This window comes from Typopeltis vanoorti, chromosome 13, assembly GCF_054136105.1.
Source record: "Typopeltis vanoorti isolate ZY-2024b chromosome 13, IOZ_Tvanoo_1.0, whole genome shotgun sequence".
NCBI lineage: Eukaryota > Metazoa > Arthropoda > Arachnida > Uropygi > Thelyphonidae > Typopeltis > Typopeltis vanoorti.
In genome coordinates, this window is record NC_143561.1 from 21,906,891 (window position 1) to 21,924,028 (window position 17,138).

Below are 17,138 nucleotides of genomic sequence, written 5' to 3' on the forward strand. Positions count from 1 at the left end.
TACGAGTGACTCGGTGTTGTACTACCTGAAGTTATTTTCAGGCGCAAACTTTGTTTGCTCACACTTGGATAAAGGATTAAACTAAATTTATTATAGTCTAACCAAGTGAAAAACTTTCAACATCTTTCTCTAAATCCAGAGAAATATAATAAAAAGGTGGCACACCTTTTGTCAACTCCTATAGGTAAAGATGACCTCGCCATTGCTTCTGCCTGGTATCTCCACTTCTGGGCATGGCTCCCACTGAAGAGACCTCAATAAAGGTCAAAACTAGTCTGGGTAGTGGCCCTTCCCTTAATACATAACATTATACATATCCCGCAAGGAGATGTGTTTTGCATTATGGGAGATACCGGGATAGGAGTGATGTTAGCTTGGTCCACCTTTGCTACGAGTTTCCCAGTGTCTTACCTCAGTCCTGAAGATAATTTCAGGTGCAAACTTTGTTTGCTTACACTTGGATAAAGGATTAAACTAAATTTATTATTTATATATATAATAATTTTTTTAATTTTTTTTGGGGTGCTTAAGGGTCAAAGCTGTATAACTGAGAGGAGACCTCCACATAGACTTTAAAGGAATGCGGAGAACTGACCAGGGTTTCTGATTTAATGTCCAGTCCTCACCTTCTCGTGGTGCACCCTGTTGGGTATCTACTTGGATACTGAACAAACGAGGATGGGCTGGGATTTGGGATTTAGCCGACCAAATTGTATTCTTATTGGTTAAACCAAAATAAAAAATGATGGTACAACATGACAAAATTTCATGCCGGCTGGGGCGTCGCCCGGTTAAACAAGGTCCCCGTTGTTTTCGCCAGGGAACCAGGACGAACAGCGAAAAGTCAGCTACTGGAACAAATCTGAAAATAAACCCCAACTCAACACCACCAGAGTTAAAGATCAGTACTATCAACGTAAGAAGCCTGAATGGCAAAGAAATGGAGCTAGCTGAGGAATTAGATAAGTACCAGATCGACATAATAGGAGTGACTGAAACAAAAAAGACCAAAAGGGAAAAGAAGGAGTAGCCATAGTATTCAACACAAAATACAAGTCTAATCTTCTTGAATGGCAATCAGTCTCAAGTAGAGTAATGTGGGCAAATATGAGAATGGGGAACTGGACAATGAGATTTATTTGTGCCCTATGGTCCCACAGAAGGTTCTACTAAGGTAGAAGCGGAGGAATTTTTTGAGGATTTAGAGAAAGCATCTGACTCAATGAAAAAGGAAAAGTTGGTCCTTGTTGGGGATCTAAATAGCTAAATAGCAGAGTAGGAAATGATTGTGAGACATACAAAAATATTTTGGGAAAATTTGGAGAAAAGAGCAAAGCTAATAATAATGGCAAATATCTGTTGGATTTCTGCTCAGGACATGGACTGGTTATTACTAACACCATGTTCCAACATTAAAATGTGCACAAATTCACATGGAGAGAAGAGGCTAGGAATAAGAAAAGTCTCATTGACTATGTTATTGTTGATAGTGATGTTTTCTCCCTGGTGCAGGACACCAGAGTGTACGGAGGATTTGAAATTGGAAGTGATCACTATTTAGTCTTGAGCAGGATAAAATTGAATTTCATATTGAAAAGAATAACATGTAAGAAAGTTTTAAAGCGAATAAAAGTTGAGCAGCTCTCAGATGTGAGCTGTAGACTAAAATACAGAAAGATTATTGAAAAAAAAATGAAAGAGTTTGAGAACATGAATCAAACCTTGGAGATTCGGTGGCACACTCTGAAGAAACCATTGATTGATTCTGCCAGAGAGGCATGTGGTGAGGTTCTCTGCAAGGATAAAAAAAATCAGTACTCCCTGGTGGACACAGGAAGTTAAAGAGGCAGTGAAGGAAAAGAAGAAAGCATATCAAAAGTTCCTGTCAAATAAGTCAGCTTGTGCTCTTAGAGAATATAGAGACAAATGCAAGAATGCTAAACACTGTAAAACTAGCTAAACAAAATTAATGGGAGGACTTTGGCAAGAATATAGAAAATAAATATCAAGAAGGTGGCAAAATATTCTGGAGGTTGTTGAAGAAGCTTAGGAATGGAGGAAAGAGTGCTGTAAAAGGAGTTAGAGATGATAAAGGTGACATGAAAACAGAAGAAAAAGATATCCTTGAAGTATGGAGTAATTACTTTGAAAAACTGCTAAATGAAACAAGCAGTGATGACAGCACAGTGGTAAAAAGCACTGACCAGGCATGCAGTCAGGAATACATATTCATACTTGATGTAGAAAAAGCCATCAAAGTCTTGAAATGTGGAAAGGCAGCAGGAGTAGATGATATTTGACCAGAAATGCTGAAGTATGGTGGTATAAAAGTCTTACAGTGGCTTCACTGCATAGTTCAGAAAGTCTGGACAGAGGGACGAAATCCCGATGATTGGAGTAGAGCTCTCATAGTACCCATATATAAAAAGGGAAATAAAACTGAATGTGAGAATTACAGAGGTATTTCCCTACTGAGTGTTCCTGGCAAGATCTATGCAAGTATACTTGAGAAACGGTTGAGAAGAATTGTGGAAGAAAAGCTTGGTGAAGAACAAGCTGGATTCAGGCCAAATAGAGGCTGTCAGGATCAGATCTTCACTTTGCGACAAATAGTCGAGAAAGCATGGGAATATAACAAAGATCTGTATTTAAGTTTTGTCGATTTGGAAAAGGCATATGACAAGGTGCCAAGAGAGAGAAGCGAAGCTATTCAATACGCTGCAGTTATGGTGTCAATGGGGCATTATATCAAGCAATACTTAGTCTTTATTTGAGTGTAAGTCAGCAGTTAGAATTGAAGGAAGTACAGGAAGATGGTTTAATGTTAAATCTGGTGTGAGACAAGGATGTACATTATCCCCTCTGTTATTCATTATCTATATGGATCACATTATGAAGGAAAGTGGTATTAAACATGATATCAAAATTGGAGATGTTAATGTCAGCGCTTTGCTTTATGCGGATGACGTTATACTTCTAAATAAATCCGCTACAAGTCTGCAAGATTCTCTGACTAAATTGAATTGCTGTTGTAATAGATATGGTATGAAGGTCAGCAATAAAAAGACAAAGACAATGAAAATAGGCAGAATCATTGAAAATGTCAACTGTGTTGTGAATGGAGAACCTGTGAACAAGTAAAGCATTTCAGCTACTTAGGCACGATTTTTAGTGAAGATGGTAAATTAAATATGGAAATAGACAACAGAATCAGCAAAGCTGGTATGGTGGGAAGTCAATTGAATAAATTCATATGGAATAAGAGAGAAATTAGTCGGAACACTAAATTAGCTGTATACAAGACAATGTTCAAACCAGTTTGAACTTATAGATCTGAGAGCTGGGTCACAAGTAAAACACTTGACGAAGACTAGAGACCGCAGATATGAGAATCCTGAGAAAGATTAGAGGCGTGAACAGATGGCATCAATGGCAATATCATATTAAAAACGAGGATATTAGGAAAGAACTTGACATTGCCAGCATCGAGGAATGTGTTAGCAGAGCTAATCTCAGGTGGTATGGTCACTTAAATAGAATGGGAGAGAAAAGATTAGCAAAACAAGTGTTCTCTGCCAGGAAAACGACCCAGAGGAAGACCAAGATATAGGTGGATTGATATGGTACAAAGTGCCTTAGACGATAGAAATATAAGATCCGATAATGTTGGAGTCTTGACAAGTAACAGACTGATTTAGAGGAAAATTGTAGATAGGAAGTTAGTAATGATGTAATTTTTTCATGTAGTACTATCATATCCTGTACACTCCTTGAAGGTACATGGCAGGAATTTGATGATGATGATAATTTTTTTTTTTTTTTGACATAAAATACTTTCAATAGTAAGATGATGTGTGGTTAATGGTTATGTTTCAGCTAAATTGGTGATTTAATGAACCTTCTTGTGATATATGTGAAGGTTCATGTAACTTTTAGTTTCTGTTACTCGTCCATTCATCTATAAAATTACTCATTTTCTTATTTTTACATTTTAAAAACCAAAAAGTTTTTAGTGTAGACAACATTTTTTTTTTTTTTTTTCATAATTGCATACTAATCCTGTATACACTATACGGATGATTTTTTTTTTTTCGAAACTGTAGACCAGTTTTTGAGACAAGTGGTCTACAGTTACCAAAGTGGTAAACTCGTGGTTGTCCCCTTTATCTGTTTGTAGAATTTTCCTAGCCAAATTCAGGCTATTTTGGTGAAGAAACTGGGTTCTGCTTTTTTCCACCCTTGGCTAGCTTCTTCCTCTTAAGAGATAGCCTTAAACTCAGCCCCACATAAACTCACTGTTTGGCTATGCTACACATACACAGACTGTGTTTTCCATTTGGCTAGCTACATGGCTTGGATACTCTCAACATTTTCTTAACACATCTAAACAGGCAGTATCCCAGGATCCAGTTTATCTTAGGAAAGGAAAACAACAGAGTCTCCTTAGACACTAAAATTACATGCCAGCTTGATGAATCCCTGTCATTCTCTGTTTACTGACACCCCCCCCCACACACACACACACTATTCGATACATTCACCAAGTCACCTCCCAACAATATGGGATTATAAAAAGCCTATATAACAAGGCATAATTAATCACTTATTTAAAACAGTACCCTGACTACTGACTTTGACCACATTCTCAACAATTTCTTAGCCAATGTCTACAACCATCCCCACAAAATCCAAAAAATATTAAAATCCCAAATCCACACGCGTTCTCTCCCCCTTCAAACAGAGAGACTACACCAAAGCTATCACTATTCCATATATCCAAGGCATATCTATAGGACTAACAAAAATCTTTAAAAAAATACAATCTTTCAACGACTTTTTTTTTTTTCCCCTAACCACTTCGCCTCAAGGACTCACTTTAGTGAGTCCAAGCATGGCATACCTGATGCTGGACCATGCCTTACATCACGTAATATACATCTGTTATATTATCTGTAGACTGGTCCCTCCCTTTTTTTTCTCCTCTCCTTTCGTTTCTTCTTGCTCCTTCACTCCCAATGCTATTAGAGTATTCGAGGGCTAAGGGTGAATCTTTCCTACTTTGCTATTTTCATCTCTTCTTATTTGAAAAAGGCCTCCGCAACCCTACCACTTCCTTCTTGCAGTGACTTCACTCCAAATTGTGCCTTATAATGCATCTCATGCTGCATCGTTTGTTGCACAGAATAATCAGAGCTGCGTTCAGGGCTTAGGCAGATGGTCCTGTTCGAGAAGTATATTATAGTCTCCATCAAAAGTCAGTGATATTGTGAATGAGCAACACAGAAGGTATAAGATTAATCTTAGAAGGGAATTTTACATTGGGACATGGAATGTTCGGGGTCACCAGATGGGTACTTTTGAGATTGTTTGTAAAGAGATGGATAGGTATGAAATTGACATCCTGGAAATTTCAGAGACCAGATGGAATGGAAGAGGTCACTTCAAAAGACAAGATGGTAAGCTAGTTATTTACTCAGGTGGTGACTCAAAAGATCATGGTACCATTATCAGAATTTCTGTACACATGGACTACATCTGATTCTTCCAGTGTACAGGATACACTGGAAGAAGACCACCTCTGTTCCACTGCAGCAAATTCAAATATGAGAGGCTATTCTTGGAATCAGCCTAAGTCCTGAGAATCTTTCCCAACCATAACAAATTTGGGTGCATGAAACTGCTCCAAATTTGGGAAGCACTCATCTTCAACCCAAATGCTAAGATCACTTTTTTCATTTAAAAACATATTTTGCTTAACAAATACACCAGTTTACTGACCACTGACACACTTAACTTCACACATTAAGTCTGTAAATTTCCACAATGCTGGAGATAAACAGTTTATTCAAAAAAATACATCTCATCTACACACTGCTGGTATGATGCTAAACAGTTGAAATTTTATTTTACATGCAATTTCATTTTCATAGAAAAAATAAATTTTTATTTATGTAATAAAAATATTATTTTATTACGTTATTTTTATTAACTTTATATATTGTTTCTTATATTATAAAATACAATAAATAAAATATACTTTATTTTTTGCCTACTTCAGAATTTTCATTCTGAAGTTGGCAAATTACATTAAAAAATTTTGTAATATATATTATACCATTTAAAGGATTTCTTAATGTAATTTGCCTACTTCTGAATGAAAATTCTAATGTCATATTTAGAATATGAACTCAACCATAATTAAAAACTGATATTTCAATATATTTTTATATATTTTATTCAGGTATTCTTCGACTAATCGAACCCTCAACGATAGATTTATGCATCTTACAAATTATAGCATCAATCGCAAAAGTGCCTCTTACACTGCCAACGAAGATGAAACTATTTGCCAAGGACACAAATGGTAAGTAATGGATAAATTTATTTATGAGAGTTTGGCACTTTGCACCTCCTTCCCCTACTTATCTCCTTCAAGAATGTGAAACATAAGATATGTTTCACATCCTAGAACCTTCCCCATTCCATCAAAACTTCTATGAAATCCAAGTTCTCTTGCAGAAGTATAAACAAATCTTCTTTTACCTGCAGGAAACAGACTTCTAGTCCAGTGATGATCCAGCATTATGAAATGTAACCACCATTCATAAGAAGAGGACAGGGAGCAGATCTGCCCACGGAAAACTTGCCATCTTTATTATTATTATTATTACATGACACCTCCAGGGAGTCCAAAGACTCTTCATCGAGGGAGGACACCTACTCCACAACTCTGTCTCCACCAACTGCAATGAACTGCAACTACACCAACGGCATATACTGCCCACCACCACTAGTATTTTCACAGACAATCACAAACATCATTGCCCACGGTGGGATTCGAACCCGCAGCCTTTGGCTGGAGAGCAGATATGCTAACTAACCATTTGACCAACCAGGCTGTTGCAGACATCCCCCCCCCCCCTTCCTCTCCCACTATTTAAGTGGAGAACTGATGACAAATTACTCAAGAATAATCATTTTCTCTCTGATATTCTACCTTTTTGCATGGGTAACCATGCATTCAATCATGAATATCACAATGAAAATTTAGCAAGAAGACTGGTTCGTCTTTTCATCTCTTAATAAAATTCAGTTCTGCGATAGCCATCTCATCTCCTATCAGGGATGCAATGAATCCTGTGACGTTATATTCCACAAGCTGCCATAATGATAATTCCTAAAATATGTAGTTGGTCTTTACTTTTCTCTAAATTGTGGTGGAGCGCTGATTGCACAACAGCCAAGAAAGAAAGAAGCTCAGAAGAAAGCTTGGAGTATTTTTTTTTTTAAAACATTGATGAGCCCAAGCAAGATTTATCCATCATCAGGGCCAAAAGCAATCCTATATCCAATACACATAATCTATAAGAAGAGATACTAATATTAGAGAATAAATTAAAGATGCAAGAAATTATATTCTTGGTTTAATCCTTTATCCATGTGTAAGCAAACAAAGTTTGCATGTGAGATAACTTTATGACTGGGCAACTTGTATGTAGAGGCTAATGACCTCACATCACTTGCCTTAGTATCCCACAATGCAAAGCACATATCCTTATGGACATGTATAATGCATGGAAATATGACTTCCATTATTTCAACCTTTGTATGACTTCTTGGCTTGGGTCCCACTAATGAGACCTCAATAAAGTTTGAAACCGGGTCTGGGTAGTGACCCTTCCCATAATGCATAGTTTCATAAGGATATGTGCTTTGTATTATGGGATACTAAGGCGAGTTATGCGAAGTCATTACCTTCTATATATGAGTTGCCCAGTCGTAAAATTACTTCATGTGCAAACTTTGTTTGCTTACACATGGATAAAGGATTAAACCAAGAATATAATTTCTTGACATCTTTAATTTATAGTATAACCAAGTGGAAAAACTTTAAACAACATTAGAAAAGTCTTGGATAAAATCCAGAAAATGAAGAGCATATAGACCATCTGCTCCCTTTCCATTGTTTGCAAATAACGAATGCACAGTAGTCAACTCAGCAACAATTGCCAGCATTCTTGGTGAGATTTCTGCCAAAAAGTCTGCAATATCTTATTCTCGGATTCCCTTGCCCAGAAATATAAAGCAAAAACAACAACTTCTGTTCTTTTTGAGTGGCATGAAAGAATGCAGCAGGCCATTAACAAAAAAAATAAACATAAACTGCTTTGCTTAAACGCCTTATTAAATGATCTGTTAGTAACTGCCAAGAATCAAATACTGTACCTCCTCAACAGAATATTCTGCAAGAATGTTTTTCCAGATCCCTGGAAAAAGCAGCTGTTAGTATACCTTTCCTGACCAAGAGAAGGATCCCAAATCCCTGATAAACTGTCGGCCAACGACTCTGATCAGATGCTTGTGTAAGATACCGGGAAAAAAATGGTTAACTCTTATCCTTTCATGACCATCCCATATGTCCAGTAATATTTTGCTCACATTAAGAGAAAATGTACAGCACTCATCTGCCTGCTTGCTCACCTTTGGTTTGCAAAGAAACACTCTGTAAAGTAGATATCAGGGTAGGCAATATTGCACAGATACCAACAAATACACTACCACCTTGGAATTCATATTCATACACCACCATGCAACTTTTTTTTCTGCAAGCTGTCCAAACATTCCACCCTTCCCATTGCTTTTTCATCAGGCACATAGAAAGGAATACTTTGTGCCTATGAACACAGATGTTTCAAAATAAGAGACTTTAGTGAGATCTTCATTGCTGAGCTGTATATGCTAGAGCTCGACTTAATGCAATATTACAATGCTACCAAAGGTGCATACTTATACAGATTTATGAAGCTCTGTACAGGCAATTAGAGCTGCAGAAACATCCAGGGCTCTATCTCATGTTTGTCATTCTTCAGTTCTGGAAGCTACTTTTGGACATGTGCTTCTGTTGAATTACAAGTCACATTGAAATTAAGGGAAATTACACTGCCAATTACTGCAGCAAGGTCAGCTCATTTTTCAAGCATTCATCATCTGTCTATCCCCCAATCTGATTATTGGTGGATCATATGACAGAAAATTTTATCCTGTTGGCTGTCATCAGAATAGAGAGAACAACAGGAAATCAAAATCCATTAAAATCAAAGCATAAGTGAAATTGTGGCAGTTCTAGCCTACAAAGGAACCTTAAAGATGCAGCTGTTCTTGCTCAGTTCTGCATAGGTCATAGTCATCCTTCATTCTGCTTCCTGTTGAGCAGTAATGACATGCCTATGTGGGACTTGTGTGGTACTGGACTAACCATTATTCATATTGTTTCATAATCAAGTGGAGTCACGGATGTTTTTTTATGAATTCTTTACATTTGCCTGTATACATTCTTATACTTGTTTTTCTGTACATCGCTTAAACAATAACAATGCTGTTCCTTTGTTTATTAAGTAATTATGTTTTGTACTGCTACTACCTGTATTTGCACAACATGACCATAGCTGTGCTTGCACTACTTAACTCATATCCAAACCAATAATCACATCCTTAATTTCCATTCCATTGATCGTTGTCAGAATTCAAATTCTAAGCAAAACTGGGGGCAAAATAGCTCAAAAGATTTCATGAATGTTAAGAAACACACTGTCATACAGAGATGAGAAAGTGATTATTCTTCTTTGTGGTCTCGATATTATTATTATCATTATCGTTATTATTAATTAAGTTGAGGAATTCATAATGTACACTAGAATATAAATTAAATTAAACTTTAATATATATTTCCAATATTTCGGCAATGTCACATTGCCATCTTCAAAGGAACTTAAAATAAAGACACGTGCACGCAGGCACTACACGCAGCAAATGAGGACGAAGCAAGGAAGCTACTGTTTCTCCTAAAAGTCCTGATGGTGCCCCTTAGCTTTTTAGGAGAAACAATAGCTTCCTCGCTTCGTCCTAATTTACTGTGTGTAGTGCCTGCATGCTTGTGTCTTTATTTTAAGTTCCTTTGAAGATGGCAACGTGACGTTGCCGAAATATTGGAAATATATATTAAAGTTTAATTTAATTTATATTCTAGTGTACGTTGTGAATTCTTTGAGTTAATTAATAATCATGTATAACCAACGTATAAGCCTCTCTACGAGAATTATTATCATCATCATCATCCCAAGACCCTATGGAGCAAAGACTCATCTAGGAGGTCCTTTTGTCATACACACAGCTCATCATACCATGCCTTTGTAATGTTATTTGTTATATATATTGTTCTCTGCCTCTCTATCTTATATCTTAATATCTTGACTACTATATATAACCTGGGTTGTCTCCTAGGGATATTTCCTCTTCAGAAACTGGCAAATTTATATTTTAACTGCGCCAGCCAGCTTCCTATAACAAGAATATAATTCAGGCTAAGGGAAATATTCCTGGGTTTTAGGCATATACGTTAATATAAATTCACACGCAAGTATATAGATCTCGGTTCCTTGCAGTCGTGACCTAAGATCTAATCTCTATTATATAATTTTCTAAACTCTTTCCCGCTATTGGTTCGAATTTTATAAGTGGTAGGTTGACACCTCGAATTCAAGCAAGACTCAGTTTCAAGTAACAAAACATGTTTATTAATGCTAACAAAACAGGTACACAAAATCTTGTATTAAATTATCAAAACCTGCATTGCTAGCTAAGTGAACGTCTTATGCTTATCTATACAAACTGTTCAATACTAATCTCACCTTCTCATATAAACTGACATGCAAAATCATGTAATACAAATGGATAATTTAAACAATGTTACACTCAAGTTAAGTTCCTTCATTCACATTTTTACTTTAGATAGACACTTCTCAAATCATTTCTCTCTTAGTTAAGTTTACTCAGTTAGCAAAGGGTTTTCACTAATTCAATCATATACATGTTAGAGATTTATGATATACAATTCTTTGTCTAATAGAATTGGCTGTATTAGTTACTCTATCCTATCAAAGTTCTTAAAAATGTCCTCAGTCTTGCTTTATCAAGACACATATTCTCTCTTCAAACAAAAGAATCTTTACTTTACCAAGTCCCTCCGAAGGTCTATTAGCTGCCACATGTTGCTCGAGTCATCCTTCGTCTTGTGACTGAGTTGTTCCGTTCTCTGCTACCGGACACAAATCAAGAAATGGCTGTTGCTACGAGCTTTCTTTGCTCGCTCGGGTGGATCGTACAGGCGTTTGGCACCATTCTCCATGAGCGGTTGATTCTTGTACGGATCTCTGCGGAATACCTCTCATCGCAGGTCATGAACACGGCCGGCTGTCTTCGACATAGCACTCTCGGCTTGTCCTATCTCGGATCACATGTCGAGAGTCCTTGATCTCCGAAGAAAACAAAAAAACCTTTAGCATGTATTGCCTTTAATACTTTTTCTCAGCACCCTCTTTTTTGTATTGTCCGCGCGGTTAGCCTAGTGGCTTTGCGCTTCGCAACCATATGCCTGGGGAAGGAGTGTCCTAGGTTCGATTCCCGTCGGAGACGTGAGGAGCTTAAGGATCTTCCTCAGCCATAGCCAAGTTAGCCGGTCTTGGGCACGGGCAGTAGGGTTTTTTCCGCCAGTTTATCTGGTGTTTTTCATCCCGCAAGCAGACAAACCGGCCCCGTGAACACACAGGGATACAGCCAAGAATACCTTGAGGCATAGGAGTGACCATTCTATCCTCGTATTTCGGTTACGAAATCTAAGCATGCTTGGAAGGTTGTGGGCCTTAAAGGCCTGTTAAAGCCATTGGGATAGATAGATTTTCGCACGATCCATAGCTTACATCGCCCTTAGGTTGATCCCCTTGCTGTTAGGTGTTGTTTTCGAGGAAAAGCACTTATGTCAGCCTTCCCAGTAAGTTACAGCCTTCGACATTACGACAGGTACTTGCGGCTTAGACATGACTGTTGATCCTATTAGTCATTTCTTACGCGATTTTATGAAATACATAAATTAAGCCATTATTCTTTTACATGAAATGCTAATCTGACATTATTCTTGATTTTTAGCTTTTCGTTTTACAATAAATAAATTCCAATATATTACACATTCTGATATAAACTTTCACATACAATAATTTAGGTGTTTCTCATCTTCTACTGGTAAGCAGGTATTATGCAAATTTCTTTGTAATTTTGTAAAGCTTACATGTTAGATTCTGAATGAATAACTTGTCAAGAAGTTCTCCATTCAGTATCTAACACCTTAAGCACACTCAAATTCTCTGCAGACATTGGCATTCCAATCATAGGGAAGTGAGAAGCAGGTTTTTTGTGCATGCAAAAAACTTGCTTCTCACTTCCCTACCAACACCTCCTTATACAGTTTCCAGGGATGTCTTCAGGTTCTCCCCTGATCTCCCATTGCTTGCTGTAAAACCTCTCCAACATTTATTTATTTATTCATATGGAGTTTCCTCCCTTTTCTCCCCCATCTCTATTGGGGCAAGTTGAGCCCTCTCATGGGGATTAAGTATTTATAGCTGTAGATCCATGTGTTCACGGGGCAGTTTGCCTGCTTGCGGGATAAAAACCCCCAGATAAACTGCGGGGGGGAGGAACCCTGCTGTCCATGCCCAAGACCAACTAACTTGGCTATGGCTGAGAAAGATCCTTAAGCTCCTCACATTGGCGACAGGAATTGAACCCAGGACACTCCTTTCCCAGGCATATGGTTGCGAAGCGCATAGCCACTAGGCTAACTGCGCGGACTCTCCAACATTGATTCTATAACATTGTTTTACTAACTTGTAGGTCTCTATCATATCACCCCTCTTCCTCCTATCCATTAGACTGTAAATTGAGTCTTCTCAATCTTTCTTCATATTCGACATTCCATAGATCAGAAACTAACTTAGTAAGTCATCTCTGGACCCTTTCAAACATCTCTTTGTCCTTTTGAAAACCAGGTGACCAAATGTGTGCACAGAAGTCCATATGTAGCCTAATCAATGCCTTACGAAATGAGACATAAATCTCCTTACTTTTACATGTCGGTGTCCTCTGCATCATTCCCCGAATTCATTGTGCTCTCCTCACAATTTTGGCAATGTGTCCTCTGAATTTTAGATCCTTATCCATCATCACCCTAACAGCTCTTATTTCTTCCACCTCCAGCAATATATCCCTACCAAACGTAAATTCTGCATCGTATCTTTGTTTCCAAAATTAGATTACTTAGATTAAGTTGATTACTAAAACATGATCTCCCTTTAGCAAATCCATGCTGTCCATCAAAGATAATACCATTGTTGTCAACCCACTTCTGGATTGTAGTTCTCGCCAGTTTCTCCAACATCTTGACCACAATATGTGATACACAGATAGACCTATAATTTGAAGTCTGTGTTCTATCACCTCCCTTATGAAGTGGCACAATCTTACCCTCCTACTCCTTTAAAACTTGACCCAGTGCAAGACTCATATTATAAAAATATGTCAAGGCAGATGTTAACTCTCTGGCACATTCCTTCAGAATATGTGATGATATATTATCAGGTCCACAGCATTATTAACATCAAGTTTGCTGAATTCCCGATATACCTCTTGCTCACTTACAGTCAGTATCTCCTCCACATTATCAACTGCTCTCAGTCTCCTCATGATGCCACATTCACAATAATGAAAGACCTTTATGAACTGCCCATTAACACTTTGAGTCGTAGACCTACTGAGACTTGAAGAATCCTGTGTTTTGACCATTTTCAGCTCTATTTAAAAATTGTGGTTTTTCTATGGAATATCCAAATAATTATTTTTTGTCTTTTAGTTAGCATCTTTTACAATTAATTGGAACAAAAAGTTTAGTTATACATGTGGTATGGGCTACCATACCACATGTATAACTAAACAGGTTGCAAGAAATCAAGGTTTTTTTGGGAGAAAAAAAGTTAATTTTTTATTAGTTTCTACTTTTATTTACTTCTTTGGTGTTCAAAAGTCAACGGTTAGCTGAATGGCTATGCGCATCGCAACCATATGCCTGAGATAGGAGTGTCCTGGGTTCAATTCCCATCACTGACCTGAGGAGCTTAAGGATGTTTCTCAGACATAGCCAAATTAGCCAGTCTTGGGCATGGACAGCAGAGTTTTTCCTCCCCACTTTATCTGTGGTTTTTCACCCATAAACAGGCAAACCGGACCCCATCAATACACGTACCCTCAGACATCAGATACAATGGGAAGCATAGGACTAATACCGTATCATCGAGTTGCTGTTGCGAAGTCCTAGAATACTTGGAAAGGTCATGGGCACATAATTGCCTGTTAGGGAAACTGATAGGATGATAGTGTTCAAAATTCAACAAATTCAGTCAAAATATTGCTTAGATGTTACATAAATAATGAAAATTATAAATAAAATTCATGGGTGTTATTATCATCATCATCATCATCAAATTCCTGCCATGTACCCTCAAGAGGTGTACAGGATATGATAGTACTACATGAAAAAAATTACATCATTATTAATTTCCTATCTACAATTTTCCTCCAAAATCAGCCTGTTACTTGTCAACACTCCAACATTATCAGATCTTATATTTCTATCGTCTAAAGCACTTTGTACCGTATCAATCCACCTATATCTTGGTCTTCCTCTGGGTCGTTTTGCTGCCAACCTGGCAGAGAACACTTGTTTTGCTAATCTTTCCTCGCCCATTCTGTTTAAGTGACCATACTACCTGAGATTAGCTCTGCTAACGCATTCCTGGATGCTGACAATGCCAAGTTCTTTCCTAATATCCTCGTTTTTAATATGATACTGCCATTGATGCCATCTGTTCATGCCTATAATCTTTCTCAGGACTCTCATATCTGTGGTCTCTAGTCTTTGGTCAAGTGTTTTACTTCTGACCCAGCTCTCAGATCCATAAGTTAAAACTGGTTTGAACACTGTCTTGTATACAGCTAATTTAGTGTTCCGACTAATTTTTCTCTTATTCCATATGAATTTATTCAATTGACTAACCACCATACCAGCTTTGCTGATTCTGTTGTCTATTTCTATATTTAATTTACCATCTTCACTAAAAATCATACCTAAATAGCTGAAATGTTTTACTTGTTCCACAGGTTCTCCATTCACAATACAGTTGACATTTTCAATGATTCTGCCTAGTTTCATCGTCTTTGTCTTTTTATTGCTGACCTTCATACCATATCTATTACAACAGCTATTCAATTTAGTCAGAGAATCTTGCAGACTTGTAGCGGATTTATTTAGAAGTATAACATCATCTGCATAAAGCAAAGAGCTGACATTAACATCTCCAATTTTGATATCATGTTTAATACCACTTTCCTTCATAATGTGATGCATATATATAATGAATAACAGAGGGGATAATGTACATCCTTGTCTCACACCAGATTTAACATTAAACCATCTTCCTGTACTTCTTTCAATTCTAACTGCTGACTTACAACTCAAATAAAGACTAAGTATTGCTTGATATAATGCCCCATTGACACCATATAACTGCAGCGTATTGAATAGCTTCTCTCTTGGCACCTTGTCCTATGCCTTTTCCAGATCGACAAAACTTAAATACAGATCTTTGTTATATTCCCATGCTTTCTCGACTATTTGTCGTAAAGTGAAGATCTGATCCTGACAGCCTCTATTTGGCCTGAATCCAGCTTGTTCTTCACCAAGCTTTTCTTCCACAATTCTTCTCAACCGTTTCTCAAGTATACTTGCATAGATCTTGCCAGGAACACTCAGTAGGGAAATACCTCTGTAATTCTCACATTCAGTTTTATTTCCCTTTTTATATATGGGTACTATGAGAGCTCTACTCCAATCATCGGGAATTCGTCCCTCTGTCCAGACTTTCTGCACTATGCAGTGCAGCGACTGTAAGACTCTTATACCACCATACTTCAGCATTTCTGGTCGAATATCATCTACTCCTGCTGCCTTTCCACGTTTCAAGCCTTTGATGGCTTTTTCTACTTCAAGTATGGATATGTATTCCTGACTGCATGCCTGGTCAATGTTTTTTACCATTGTGCTGTCATCACTGCTTGTTTCATTTAGCAGTTTTTCAAAGTAATTACTCCATACTTCAAGGATATCTTTTTCTCCCGTTTTCATGTCACCTTTATCATCTCTAATTCCTTGTATAGCACTCTTTCCTCCATTCTTAAGCTTCTTCAACAACCTCCAGAATATTTTGCCACCTTCTTGATATTTATTTTCTATTTTCTTGCCAAAGTCCTCCCATGACTTTTGTTTAGCTAGTTTTACACAGTATTTAGCATTCTTGCATTTGTCTCTATATTCTCTAAGAGCACAAGCTGACTTATTTGACAGGAACTTTTGATATGCTTTCTTCTTTTCCTTCACTGCCTCTTTAACTTCCTGTTTCCACCAGGGAGTTCTGATTTTTTTATCCTTACAAACAACCTCACCACATGCCTCTCTGGCAGAATCAATCAATGTTTTCTTCAGAGTTTTCCACTGAATTTCCAAGGTTTGATTCCTGTTCTCAAACTCTTTCATTTTTTCTTCAATAATCTTTGTGTATTTTAGTCTACAGCTCACATCTGAGAGCTGCTCAACTTTTATTCGCTTTAAAACTTTCTTACATGTTATTCTTTTCAATATGAAATTCAATTTTATCCTGCCCAAGACTAAATAGTGATCACTTCCAATTTCAAATCCTCTGTACACTCTGGTGTCCTGCACCAGGGAGAAAACATCACTATCAACAATAACATAGTCAATGAGACTTTTCTTATTCCTAGCCTCTTCTCTCCATGTGAATCTGTGCACATTTTTGTTGGAACATGGTGTTAGTAATAACCAGTCCATGTCCTGAGCAGAAATCCAACAGATATTTGCCATTATTATTAGCTTTGCTCTTTTCTCCAAATTTTCCCAAAATATTTTTGTATGTCTCACAATCATTTCCTACTCTGCTATTCAGATCCCCAACAAGGACCAACTTTTCATTTTTCATTGTGTCAGTTGCTTTTTCTAAAGCCTCAAAAAATTCCTCCACTTCTACCTTAGTAGATCCTTCTGTGGGACCATAGGCACAAATAAGTCTCATTGTCCAGTTCCCCATTCTCATATTTGCCCACATTACTCTACTTGAGACTGACTGCCATTCAAGAAGATTAGCCTTGTTTTCCTTGATTGTCATTGTCTGAATATAACA

The 17,138-nt window shown here is 37.4% G+C and overlaps 1 protein-coding gene across 4 annotated transcripts in view; it reads left to right on the forward strand.

Annotated features, from left to right (window-relative positions):
• LOC150099984 (tubulin monoglutamylase TTLL4-like) overlaps positions 1 to 17,138 on the forward strand; it is a 548,120-nt gene that overhangs the window by 292,802 nt on the left and 238,180 nt on the right. For all 4 annotated transcript variants that reach the window (XM_090402675.1, XM_090402676.1, XM_090402677.1 and 1 more), the window contains exon 10: positions 6,242 to 6,364. In XM_090402675.1, the coding sequence (XP_090258801.1) occupies positions 6,242 to 6,364 (123 nt within the window). The remainder of the gene's footprint in view (positions 1 to 6,241; positions 6,365 to 17,138) is intronic.